We start from the raw sequence: 13,727 nt of genomic DNA on the forward strand, positions 1-13,727 counted from the left end.
AGGATAAAAACAAAAACTGGTCACTTTTGGACCAGCATAAAAAACAAACAAACAATATAGCACACAGTGGGTTTGTGTGCTTCAAGACAAAAACTTGTGAACACTAACAGTCAAGTTCAGATTTTTCTTTATTGATCAACATTTGTGGAAATTACATGAAATCATGCTACTGTCCCTAGACTTCTGTGGATTCCTTAGGTTTCAATATAGGGAGAGGGGACAGAGGTCTCTCCAAGTCTCATAAGGATCAAGAATCTGGATAAATTTAGATGGTAATGTAAAAAAAAGTGCTACTTACTGAAAAAACTCTTTCATAATGAAGTCCAAATGTGCAAGAGGTCTTATTTACAAATGGCACTTTCTAAAAACAAAGTCTGTGTAGCTATGTAATGTATTAGATATATAGATTCCTTTTTAATCCTTTCACAGTTGAGGGTGTTTATACACTACTTCTTTTGACCCCCGTTGATAATAGTGTATAATAAAGCAAATGCTTTTTGCACACTAAGTATGAGATTGCATCTTAAAGAATGTCTCTGGTTCATACATGTAAAGATGGCTTTACTGGCTTCTGTAAATGAGATTACTTGCTTGCCATACAATATGGAATATTTCTCCTTTCAGCACAGGGGAACGTGATCGCTCTGGTTGCTTAACAACTTTCACAGCCACAGAACAGACCTCTGCAATTCTTAAACCATATGTAACCTGCGAGTTGAAGGGATTTTAATTCAAAAGGTCTCAGAGGACAATGAACAAAGAAAAACACTATACTCATGGATGGATTCACAAATACTCTAAATTCTCACCCATATGCATTTGCCCTGATTTGTGTGCATCTATTTAGAGTGTATTTATGCATTTGTGCAAGTCTAAAGACTTGTAATGCTTAGTTTCCAGTGTGATGAAAGCTTAGGGAATGCAGGGTAGGTGCCAACCAATGTGTAGTATTTACCTACAATGGAAAACAATTGGAGGTATTTATCTACTAGTGTGGGAATGAGTCCAAATAGGTCACTGAGGTGAAATCTAAAGGCCAGGAGGAGTCTCTTTCACTCAAACGTCCTTGGAAACAGTATTTTTTCTTCTATTCTTTTATTATGTCAAATTATGTCGGCACTACTTGGATCCCTGTTGATAGTTAGTTTATATATATATATATATGTAGCTACATTGATGACATCACTGATGTGAGGGAAGTGATATATTCTGATGTGAATTTGTAGGAATTTATTTACCTAAACATGCATTTGAAAACCCCCGTTTTTGCTTCAATTCGCTTGTAAATAGAAGCAATAAAAGATATTTGTGCTAAAATTATTAATTAATTTTAATTCTCCAGGTGAAAAAGATGCATAAATAATAGAACTTTGAATGAGGACTTTCCCTGCGCTCAGGTCCCGACGTAGGAGCCATAGGGTATGATATCGGGGCCACCTTGTGGCAAAACACGGTCCACTCCACTCCCAGATTAACAGTCACGGCAGGGCTCAAATAAACATGCTACATTTGAGGCAAAGAAACAAAAAAAGCAAACATCACAGTGGATTATGACCATTTCGGAAGTGTTTTTCTGTGGTAATAAATAGGGACGTCTCTGCGCAGCCTATCCGATTCCGGGATGCAATACGCATCCAGATGAAACGAACGCCAGCCTTTTCGCTAATCCTTGTCTATCCTTTTTTATCTCGGGACTCATAGTAGTCTGATCACTATGGGGCAGCGAAGCGGTGGGACAGCGCCGTACGGATGACATTCCTGTAAATGAAAGAGAAAAAAATAGTCTGATAGACTTCAGTGGGCGCAAAGTGGGCGCATGTAGGCAAATTGCGTATGCATAAAAGTTGGCCAAAATGTTCCTCGTCCTGCTGCTGGGGCTCTACGTGGCCACGGGTCAACTTTTTTCCCCAGTGAGCGCCTGCCCTTCGCAGTGCAGCTGCTTTTACCACAACCTGAGTGATGGATCAAAGGCGAGGTAAGTTGGATGCCCAAAGTGAAATGAATGTATCTTGTGTGGTATTTTTTGTGTGTTTGTTTCTTTGTTTTGTTTTATTTGTTTTTTTGCACAGTGATGCATTTTGTCATCATATGAGGACAGATGTTTGCACAGAGGTGAACACGTGTACAAAAGATAATTCAGGGAGTGCATGCCGCTCCAATTTTATTTAATGCAGGATTATCTTTCAAAGGCACTTTCAGGCTTTCATCTATGCTTTTTTGTGTTTTGGTGGGACGGGGAATAAGTATTTTTTAAAATCATTATCCACATGACTTTTGCTGCTTGTTAACGTTTGAATACACATTTGTTGTCATTAATTGTCGATTTAGTTTAAAGTTTTAGTGATTCGTAAACTATGCACAAATGCAATTTGTGAAGTTAACACAAATATTTCCGACTTTTAGGAGCGTGATTTGCAATGATCCCGATATATCTCTCGTGCCTGTCGGGTTTCCTGTTGACACCTCCAAGCTGCGGATTGAGAAGACATCCATCCAGCGGATACCCAGCGAAGCCTTCAACTACCTCTCCAGTTTGGAATTCTTGTGGATGTCTTTTAACACGCTGTCCGCCTTGAACCCGGACAGTTTCCGGGGGCTTTATAACCTGGAAGAGCTTCGGCTGGACGGGAATGCCCTTACCGCCTTTCCTTGGGAATCTCTCATGGATATGCCTAGCCTCAGACTTCTCGATTTGCACAACAACCAGCTCACCTCCCTGCCCGCGGAGGCTACCACTTACATCAAGAACCTCACCTACTTGGATCTGTCCAGCAACAGTCTGGTGACCCTACCTGCAGAAGTGCTGTCCAATTGGCTGGCTGCAAAGCCTGCACAAGGGCCAGACAGCTCCAAGATGATACTCGGTGAGAGGCAGTGCCCATCCTGACATCAAGTCTCCCTTTAAATCCTTTAAAGTGCATTTTAGGTGCATTGTTTTCTTCTGAGCTTAATGAAAGTGTGCTAACCTTTTGCAAAGCAACTTTAAAAAAAAAAAAAAAAAAAAAAAGCAGCTTAAGATTTCATAAGCAATATATAATTTGACAACAACAGCTGTTTCTGGTGAGTAAAAACATGTTGTATAAAAAGTAACATTGGAAAAAAGTAACATTTTGTCTTTAATATGAAGGTAACAATTTCAATAATAATTTTTGAAGCTCTTATAATATTTAATATTTCATCTTTATATTCCATATTTAATAACTAATATTAACAGGCCGTATATTGACATCTATTACATGCGTTTTAGAGTGTAACATAGCAGATTTAAGATGCTTTTGTTTAAAACATCATCTCTTAAGTTACATTTTATTAAAGAAAAGAAAAAAGAAAAACACAGTTCAAATTGTATATATATAAAAATACACACAACTCTATGCACTCTGTTGGTGGAGGTGTTGTGATCAACAACGAGTCTTGTTATAATCTTCTTGTAGGGAGTGTGTAATGACAGCAAAGTTTGATCTTGATCTCTAGTCAATTTTCACCACCATCATCATCATCATTATCGTCATCATCACAATCATTGCCATAGTCATGGCCATGATGTAGTTTATGAATTAAATATTAATCCTCTTACAGGATTAACATCCCTACATCCACACCAACCATCTGTAGGCTGGTCTATCACTTCGTCCACAGCTGGACACTTGTCTTCCTCCTGTAGCCTCACTTGTACCCTTGCCCTTAGGTCTCCATGACAACCCCTGGGTGTGTGACTGCCGGCTCTATGACCTGGTCCAGTTCCAGAAGTCTCCGACTCTTTCAGTGGCTTTCATCGACACGAGACTTCGATGTTCAGCTCCGGAGAGTGTGTCGGGGGTCCTGTTCAGCGACGCAGAGCTTCGCCGCTGTCAGCTTCCACGTATCCACACAGCTGTGGCACGAGTAAGGAGCGCTGTTGGAAACAATGTGCTGCTCCGGTGTGGGACCATTGGCGTCCCCATCCCAGACTTGACATGGCGCAGGGCAGATGGACGAGCCCTCAATGGAACAGGTGAGTCAGCAGCTATTTGGATAGATGAGATAAGATGATTTTGTGTGCTCTGTATTGCTGCTGTTAATTAAATAGAGAGCCACGAGTGGAGTTAGTAAGTCTGAGTGACATCTATTGCCAACACAGTGAGTTACGCAACACTGATCATCAATGCAACATTGTGTAATCACCAGCTTGTTGTCTCTTTTCACATTTGTCAAAGGGGACGTCTCGGGTGTCAAATTACTTTTTCTGTTGTTATTTTATAACTGTGCTATTCCATCTCTGCCACTACAGTCCAGCAGGAAACCTCAAAGGAAGGAATCACCTGGTCAATCCTCAGTGTACCAGCAGTGTCCTACCGTGATTCAGGGAAATTCATCTGCAAGGCCACTAACTACGCAGGGAATGCAGAGGCTGTCATTTCCCTCGTTGTCTCCAACTCGCCAAAACCAGAGGGGAACCAAACCAACAATGACAAGAAGCCCAAAATCAAAAAACCAAACCAAATGGGCAAAGCTGCCTACCAGGAGAAACTGGTGGCCAGATATGTGGCTCCAACCTCTGCCCCTTCATCCTTGCCGGCCCTGGATCCTGGCCTCCTGCCTGGTGTTGGGCCTGATCCTGGACTATCCAGTTACAGCCTGGCTGAAGGAGCCACCCCAGGGCCTGCCACCTCCCCCAACTCAGATGCACTGCTGGATCTGGAAAAGACTAATCTAAGTAACTTGGCAGCTAACGCCTCATCGTTACAGCAGGACCCGGACAGAGTGGTCCGCTCAGTAAAAGTTGTAGGGGACACAGACAATACAATTTCTCTAAACTGGAGAGCCCCTAAAGCCAAAAACACAACAGCATTTAGTGTGCTCTATGCGGTGTTTGGAGAGAGGGACATGAGAAAGATCAATGTTGGAGCTGGGCAGAACCGTGTAACCATCGATGGTTTGGTGCCCAGGACCAAGTACATTGCTTGTGTGTGTGTGAAGGGTCTGATCCCCAAGAAGGAGCAGTGTGTCATATTCTCCACTGATGAAGCAGCTAGTGCTACTGGTACCCAGAAGCTGATTAATGTTATTGTGATCACAGTGGCCTGTATCATTGCAGTCCCGCTCACTGTTATTGTATGCTGCGGGGCGCTGAAGAGACGCATTCAGAAGTACTGGGGAAAGAAATCAAAAGACATCCAAGATTCATATGTTACATTTGAAACACTCTCACCCGGCACAAAGGCCAAAGGGCTCGAGGGTGAGTATTTGAACAGACTGAATCCCGAGGAGTCCAACCGGCTGCTGTCAGCCCGCTCCAGCCTGGACTCCGAGGCCACAGCTAAAATAGAGGGACAGCCTAATGAGTACTTCTGCTGACGTCATGCTCCAGCTCCGGCTCCTGCTCCACGTCATCTTCCCCGCACTCACCCACACTCACGTCACAGTCCAAACCCCAAAACTCGTTCACATGCCCACCGGCACCCTCATCCCCATCTCAACCCATATCCGTATGCCCAGCATTACCCATATTCTCCCCCTCAGCAGCATCCTGGCATCAGTCCCCCTCCAACGCACTCCCATACGCCCCCTCCCATCCCTCCTCGCTGGATAATGCCACCAACTCCACCGCCACAGAGAGCCAACTTCTATCAACGGACTTTTGCACGCTGCACAATAATGGAAATATCAGTTTAAAGAATTTGGGCAACTGAGTAGATATGGAAAATTTCATGTTTCTTGCAGATGTAGTGAAACTCACTGGACTGTTACACACATATTCATCCATTAATATTAAACTCCAAGCGCGCTCATGCTTTTATGTCTAAAAGAATGTTTTTTATCACTAAGCCTGTAAGAAGAAAACATGATGCATGAAGTGAAAGAGCATAGCAAACACTGTAAAGTTTTATTCCACCTCACGTACACGGCCCAGCGACGAAACCTCTCCAATCCAATTTAATTTAAAGGGAACTCAATGGTAGACAATCCATTGTTTATATCATATATGTATGTGTATGATTTGTAAATACTTTATCAGATTATGTACACATATACATATGCAGTTAATTCTGTGCCTCTGTATATATCTGTCATATGTTCTGAGAGAAGATATACACATAGGCATGGTTCATTTCTCTGGTGAATGGAGAGAAGCTGGAGCTGGAGAGAAGTACTGAAGGACTGAACTATGACACAATGTAAATAGGGTGGAGATGGTGCAAAAAGGAAACGTTAAATCATTTATATTCCCCCAATTAGACACATACTTAAAATCTTCCCATGTGACTATTTTGTGCCACCTAGAGGCATCATTACCCCATTAAAAGTAGATCTGTTCGTTCCAGTGATACTTACCTATTTGAATATAGTTAAATAAACTTTTATACTGCATGTACTTGAGTGATATTGTGTGTTCTTATAACTCTACTTCACCTCACAATAATAATCAGTTTCCATACTTTGGTTCTGAGATACTATGGGTCTCTGTAATCTTCACTTACAAAGTTCATTAAAAATTATTTTGTTTATATATCTGCATATTTAATCTCTTGGACAATATCAAACTTTGAACTATTTATAGTTTACTAATCAGAATATAGAGCTATCTAAAAGGCACAGTGGGTCAGACCTAGTGACACTAAGTGTTAATCGTGCGTGTCTTGCCCAAGATTTAAATGTCACTTCTTCCTGCACTGTACGTCAGAGATTAAGCTTAATAGGCTTCTCTGGTCTGCCGCACTCGGCATGTCTGGAGCACGAATGTAGCCCTCAAATTCAGGATCTTTTTTTTTTGTGGACTATGGACATAATTTGTTACCTGCTTGTTATAGTTTTAATAAACATTCAGGCTTGTGAAACTTTTTCTCAGTGCTTACGCGGGTGCAGCTGTGTAGAAGACCGACATGGAAGGTAAGAACTGGTTTCAAGTAGTTCAGTCCTCCTGGGGATTTCTGTTTTATTTATATGTCAGTGGGTGTATACGAGTCAGGGACACAGAATATAGTTATAATATATAGTTATATGCCTCTAGAAGGTGACATTTGTCTTTTGATGGATCCTAGCAGTCAGTCAGATATTACAATAAATAATAACATCATCATATAAACTCTTTCTTTTAATCTTAGGTCATTAATATGTATGGAGGAGAGCGCATTTGGGGCTATACCACAAGACCTTCCACATGAGTTGACAAAAATACGAATTGAAAAGTCTCAGTTTACTGAAATACCCAGAGGAGCTTTCTCAAAAACGTTGACGTTGGAGAACTTGTGGTTGAACTTTAATGAAATCACACTGATAAACTCAAAGGGTCTGGAGGGTTTGAGGAACTTAACCGAGCTCCGTTTGCAAGGCAATAAGCTACGTTCAGTACCATGGACAGCATTCGAGGACACGCCGGTTCTCAAGATCCTGGATCTGAAGCACAACCAGCTGGACGTCCTACCGGAGCATGCGTTAAGGTTTTTGCCAGGTCTGACTTACTTAGACTTATCCTTCAATCGTCTTACGGTGATATCGAAGGAGGTCTTCCAAAACTGGCCTCTCTACCAAAAATTACAGAACATGGAGGAGCGGGAGGCGACAACATCTGGGCCAAACGTTGTCCTGGCACTCCACGACAACGCCTGGCTCTGCGATTGTCGCCTAAAGGGCTTCGTGGAGTTCATCAGGTCTCTGAGCCCTCCGATTATATTGATGAACTCCTACTTGACCTGCTCAGGGCCGGACTTTAGGGCGGGAAAGTTCTTCCATGAGATAGAGCTACAGGCATGCATGAAGCCCGAAGTCAGCACCCCATCAGCCAACATCAGCCTGCCACAGGGCGCCAACGTCACCCTGCGATGTATCGCCAAAGCAAGGCCTGACCCTTCAGTGTGGTGGACATATGGTCTGAAGATAATCAGAGGATTTCATGGTAAGAGTGTGGTGACCATAGTGTGTAATAAACTACAGCACATCTGATACTTAAACACACATTTCAATGGTGGCGCAGCAAACCTTTATTAAGATCAAGAGGATTAAAACTCAATGTATGCACATGGTGATGTAAGCACCACCAATCTCCCAATCTGCACAACACTGTCAGTGTTGATTAAGAGTGTACACTGCTGTCCATCTTGTTTGGCCACCTTGTAATTAAATAAACCGGCGTGTCATTAGACTTAACTTGCTGAGAGGACTGCTTACTGCAGATCAATCAAACAACATGCAAACTCATAGTAACCACACTACTGCCCCCATTGTTGTCCCACCACTATTTCTGCTGCTGACATTCATCTGTCTTAACTCATAAGAAATATTCTCAAACATTATAACAATACTGATAATAATAACTACAGTCTACAATGTGAGATCACAGGAGAATAATTACTATTTTAAACCTTTGATTTTGTGGATGAAGCAAAACAAACCATCCTCTATTTTGACTTAAGAACAACAAATTGTTCAAGTTGCTAAGTTCTTGGGATTTGTTATGGATGGAAATATAGTGCAGGTTACAGTAAATTGAACTTTTTAGCTCCTATTAGGGTAATAATCACTTCAGCTTAGGTTTGCACAATATATAATGAGCATTAGTTGTTATTTTATGAGATGTTGTAGACTGAACAATTAACTGTTTAAAACAAAAAAACAAAAAACAACAACAACAGACATCTATGACTGTCTAATAAAGTACAGGACTCTTTAATTCTATGTATGTTTGTGGAAGATCAGTTCCAGGACACTTTTGTATAGTCTTTTTATTTAATTTTATTTAATGTTATTTAATTTTTAAAAATATTTTACTCTGTAAGCTTGCTGTTCCCATACAATAACAGCCCTAATGTCATCCCAGAATCTCAAGAAAGAGTGGATGATGACACCATCAGATCCCTCCTGGTGATCCCCTCTGTCCATGCAGCTGATCATGGTGTCTACACTTGCACCGCTGTCAACTTCATTGGAAACTCCTCTGTCAGCATCTTTCTAGAGGTGCGCTCTGCAGGAAGCTCCCAGTCTTCACTCCTCCCAGCTGTACCACGGGCTGGTGATGAAAATGTCTACATCGACATCCGCATCGCCAAGCAAACAATACGGGGTATCTCCATTGAGTGGTTCGCTGCCCTAGAACGCCCCACTGAAACCTGGTTCACGATCCACTTTGGTCGTGCAGATGCTGATAAAAAAGAAATAATCTACATTGGACCTGGGATTAATTCTTACTCCATCTCTGACCTGATGCCTGCAACTAAATATGAAATCTGTGTAACCCTCAAGAATCACGCACCACGCCCAGAACAGTGCATCATCTTTGTAACAGGAAGTGACATCACTGAGATGGAGCAGAGGGAGAAGCTGATACATATAGTAGTGATAGTTTTAGCCATGGTGCTGGCAGTGCCTGTAGGCATGTATGCATGCACCACTGACACCAGGTTGGCCTGTTTGGATGGTATAATGGAGAGCTGGAAGAACCGAAGGAGAGACAGAGGCTCAGCAGGAGGCATGGAAAGGGAGAGGCAGGGTACCTTCGACAGTCTGCAGGCCGCCAGTGATGAGGGCCTGGTTAATAAAGGTTCCAGTGAAGACAGGAAGGTGAGGAGGAGGTCAGAGGACAGACTGAATAAGGCCAAAGCTGACCACAGCAGACTCACAGCTGAACTATATTAAAAAACCATCAGTTAAAACAACAACAGAAAACATGGCAGTGACATTGTTATAGAACAATGTCTTACTTTCTATTTTTGGAATAAATAATAGAAATACTAGCTCTACTATGCTGTGAAAAAGTCTTGAGCCACCCCTTATTTCTCAATATTTTGCTTGTTTTTTTGAATGGTTTTTTTTTGTGTGTTAAGCCACCTAACACTGACCTGAATCATTCATGCATAATAAAGACACTTGTGTCAACACATAACAAACAACTTAGTAACAAACCTATTTTAAATTCTATCTTTAGGCACTTTATTTCGAACAGCCTGTTGCAAAAACAGACAATTTCCCCCATTTCTTCAGTCTATGAAAAAAGCCAAAGCTAACACAGTTGGATAGACATAAAAAATATGTTTGCTTCAACAAGGTGAGTTTCAAAGTGCTATTAGTTGAAAACGTCGAGGCATGCTGTGCAGTATATGCTTTAAAAGAAAAGACCTGACACATGCCCTGAGTGAGGCATTGGGCCCTTCAGTCGATCCATCGACTCTAGAAGAGTAGAATAATCAGCAGATCTAGAGCCCAGACCTCAAATTGTTGAAGAGAACAGAGAACAGAACAAAAGGCAGCCAACATCCAAAGAAGACTGCTAAATTAAATTACAAGAAAGCTTGTCTCATAGAGTTAAGGATGTGTTGAAAAGTATAGGTTTTTATTGACTTTAAAGCTTGTTAGAACTCTATAAACTCTGTTTTTGTCTTATATACTATAATTCTAAAAATTTGGGCACGTTTTAAAAAAATTGTTGCACTTTTTTCCCTTTATCCTAGCAAAACATGCAGAAATGAGGAGTGGCTCAAGATCCAGTGCTGTTAGGCTTATATTACTACAATATTCAGGGGAATGATCATATTTTCTGCCTTGCTTTTAATCTCATCTCTTCCTCTGTTCTAGGCCGAGGAGGTTGTTGCAAAGATGTGAATGATGGCCGTTATGTCAAGGATTTGCACCAGGGTAGAGGCTGTGCTGAAGTTGATTTTTTTTTCAGACTGAAGTATAATACATCTCTCTTGTTATTACAATGCAGCATTTTTAACTATCAGTAATAATTCATTTTATAAATATTTGAAACAGAAAAGAAAAAGCCTTTGCCATTGATTTCAATCAGAACGATATCAAATGACTTTCTAAAGAAGACTTTTTTCCAGCTTCTCCAATGATGGATATTAGCTTCTTTATCAACTATTATGTGTTAGCACTTAAGCATTATTCTATGGATTTACATGCGTGTTAATTTTACCTCATTTTCTTCTTGTCATGTCAAAAGTGTAAGTTAGGATGGATTTTTAATTAGAAAGACAGATGGTTATTATATGAAAAAACCTCGCACCTTGTAAATAGAAAATGTTCTAGTTACATTTTTTGTGTGGTAGTGCATATAAACCTCAACATGTTTCATGTGTGCAGACTAAAGTGGTTGTTTTACTACATTTTCTATAAATTCTACAAGGTTTTACATCAAGCAAGCACATATGCAGAATTAGTGTCAGTTACTATTGATTCGTACAAATACCCATATAAAAAATATATTTTGCTTTAAAACATACTGTCTGTTGTCAGTGTCTGTTTATCCCTTTTTATAGTTCTGCTAAAGCAGGATTATAAGGGGAAAATCTCAAAGTAGGGAGAAAACCTTACCTTTGAATCTGATTTTATGTAGTTTGTGGCTACCAGAAAACACAAGTTTATTTGAATCTAATTGTTTTATTATTTAAGTTGTGTGTTCCATATTTGAAGATAGGCATAGCCTTAAAGATCACATTGCAAAAATTGCGCTTGATTGCATCTGAGTGAAATTCATTCATAGGATTAGGTTATGCAGAGAGGAAGTTTCCTTTTTGTGGATAATGTGCTGAAAGGCATTCAGTTTAGTTCTATTCATTGATTTCTTTAAATCCTGTCTCAGCCACTGTACATGTACGTCACAGTTCCCGTTTTTTTTCTGTACACACGCAACACAGCAACGACGTATCACACATGATCTGCACTGACCAACCCACACAGATGGCACATCAGATATTCTTTGGCCAATGGCATTGTTCATTTGACATAATACCCAAACACTGGCATCCTCTCCAATATCCCCTCCTGCCGTCACTTTATGATCAGATCACACAAACCCTCTCCTCCAACTCCATGTGTTGTCCCCTGTGACGCAAGAAGATCAGTTCATCTCTGACGAGGCTTGCACGTATTCACTTAAGATCAGGGTTTTAAATGACTGGCTGAGATTGGCAGCTCTCATTTTCTGGAGCACAGATACATCTGCTTTCTTTCTTGTTCCGATGTGTTTATATGATTTGTGGGTGAGGGATTGATGCTGCTTTTTGTTGTAATCCTTTTCCACTGCCCATGACACAATGCAATGTAGAATTCTATAAACACACAATTTCAGCTACTTCAGCACAGAACAGCACAAGATTTTATCTTATTTTTTCCCCACTTGCCCTAATGTTGCCTAAAGCAGTGCATTATTATTACTGACCTCGGCAGTAGCAACATAAATAAAAGAAACGTTAACCCTCTACACAAAAGCCTTTTTTTTCTTTTTAGTAAGAAAAACTAACATTTTATTTACCTTTTAAAACTTTTGTTGCTGCAAACATATTGTGGGTGCTTTGAACCTTTCATGCTTTCTTTCACTCTAAAGCATCAATGCTCTTTGCAACTTTCCACTCTGTAATCCTCTGTCAAATAGCCCAGTAATCCTGGCTGCCTCTTACATGTCATAATGCATGATCATTTGGGCTTCTCCTCATATTCCCCCATTTCACTCCAGAGCATTAACAGCTTGCAACATTGGAAAAAAAAGGGGGGAAAAATGTGAGTTTGGATCCTCAAAAAACTTTAAAAGTGTCCTGACCTGCAAAAAAAAGCGCATCACATTTTTACAGTGAAACCGTTTCTGTATGCGGATTTTCTCTTATTATATTTTGTCTCCATCGTACTGGAGGCATAAGCACGTCAAATGTGTCAGCTGAGGTTGCAAAATGATCAGTTTCAGTCACACACATCTTGCCGGTTCAAACTAGATCAGGGCAGATGGACTTTGCGTTTTAGGCCGCTATGCAATATTGTGCAAAGATGAACAAGTTGTTTTTTTGGATTAGAGAGGGTAATCTGCAAATTTCATGTTTTATGTAACTTTGGAATAGTGTGCATGTTTGGCTGATGTCTACACAAATACCCAGAGATTGGTTTAGTGTAACTTAATAATTAGTAGTGCTGACATTGACATTGAATCTGAGCAGAGCAAAAGGGCTTGTATCAGCATAATACAGTATATTACATATTTGCAGAGTACAAATACTTTGTTACTGCACTTAAGTAGAATTTATCTGAGTAGTTTTTTAATGGAAACTTTTTTACTTTCATCCCTACGTTTTAAACAAATATCTGCACTTTCTATTCTTACATTTTAACTCGTTACTTTTGATTTAACATTTGAGGGGAGTTATAATTTCATGTCATTGTGGGCCTTCAAACATCAAACCGATTTGAGCATTTAAGCAGTAACACATTAAAGGCAATCATGTGTATTAATCACCAGGAGATGTTGGGCAAAACGAGACGAAAGACGCAAAAAAAAATGTGTGCCACAGTCTGGGGTTAAAGTGAGCCAGTGATTTAAAAAAAATTGTTTGTTTTCTGGGTTTTTTGGCGTCGGAACGACTGCAGGTGTCCACAGGTAAGCTGTGGTAGCGGTACTTCAGCATACAGAAGAAGAGTGACCATAAAGGGAGTTATATTTTGTGGCAGGTAATTTCAAATGCAGCATTTCTATCAGCTTAACAAACATCAGCAAACATACAAACTGTTTGTGTGTGACATTATTAATTTTTATATTATGCAAAATAAAATGAGGCGGGCTGACTGTGTTACTTAAAGGTTGCATGAAAATAGTCTGCAGTTTAGTGCAGGATTAACTGGTTAGTTTCCTGTACTGTGATGGATTTAAAGTGTGTGTGACTGGTGCACAGTGAGTGTGGTGCTCATGGTCAAGTTAAGTTACATAAAGAGTACTAGAGATTAATATGAACTTTAGCTGATAATGCTTAGATTCATTCATCAAA

The 13,727-nt window shown here is 40.3% G+C and overlaps 2 protein-coding genes across 3 annotated transcripts; both read left to right on the forward strand.

The window, feature by feature from the left end:
* The first annotated feature begins 1,570 nt into the window (after positions 1-1,570).
* Positions 1,571-6,355, forward strand: lrit1a (leucine-rich repeat, immunoglobulin-like and transmembrane domains 1a). Its single transcript, XM_085182772.1, has 4 exons — positions 1,571-1,975; positions 2,404-2,864; positions 3,689-3,994; positions 4,271-6,355. Exons 1-4 carry the CDS (start codon positions 1,854-1,856, stop codon positions 5,335-5,337), a joined length of 1,956 nt encoding a protein of 651 aa, XP_085038898.1. The 5' UTR covers positions 1,571-1,853; the 3' UTR covers positions 5,338-6,355.
* Positions 6,356-6,434: 79 nt separating this feature from the next.
* On the forward strand, positions 6,435-10,739 carry lrit2 (leucine-rich repeat, immunoglobulin-like and transmembrane domains 2). 2 transcript variants are annotated; one of them, XM_085182774.1, is made up of 4 exons: positions 6,435-6,870; positions 7,086-7,876; positions 8,798-9,537; positions 10,549-10,739. In XM_085182774.1, the coding sequence occupies exons 1-4, from the start codon at positions 6,761-6,763 to the stop codon at positions 10,573-10,575; spliced, it is 1,668 nt and encodes a 555-aa protein (XP_085038900.1). In that variant the 5' UTR covers positions 6,435-6,760; the 3' UTR covers positions 10,576-10,739. The 2 variants fall into 2 exon arrangements, with proteins under 2 accessions (XP_085038900.1, XP_085038899.1); XM_085182773.1 differs by having other exon boundaries at positions 8,798-10,739.
* The last annotated feature ends 2,988 nt before the right edge of the window (positions 10,740-13,727 follow it).

The sequence above is a fragment of the Neolamprologus multifasciatus genome, chromosome 13 (genome assembly GCF_963576455.1).
Source record: "Neolamprologus multifasciatus chromosome 13, fNeoMul1.2, whole genome shotgun sequence".
Lineage (NCBI taxonomy): Eukaryota > Metazoa > Chordata > Actinopteri > Cichliformes > Cichlidae > Neolamprologus > Neolamprologus multifasciatus.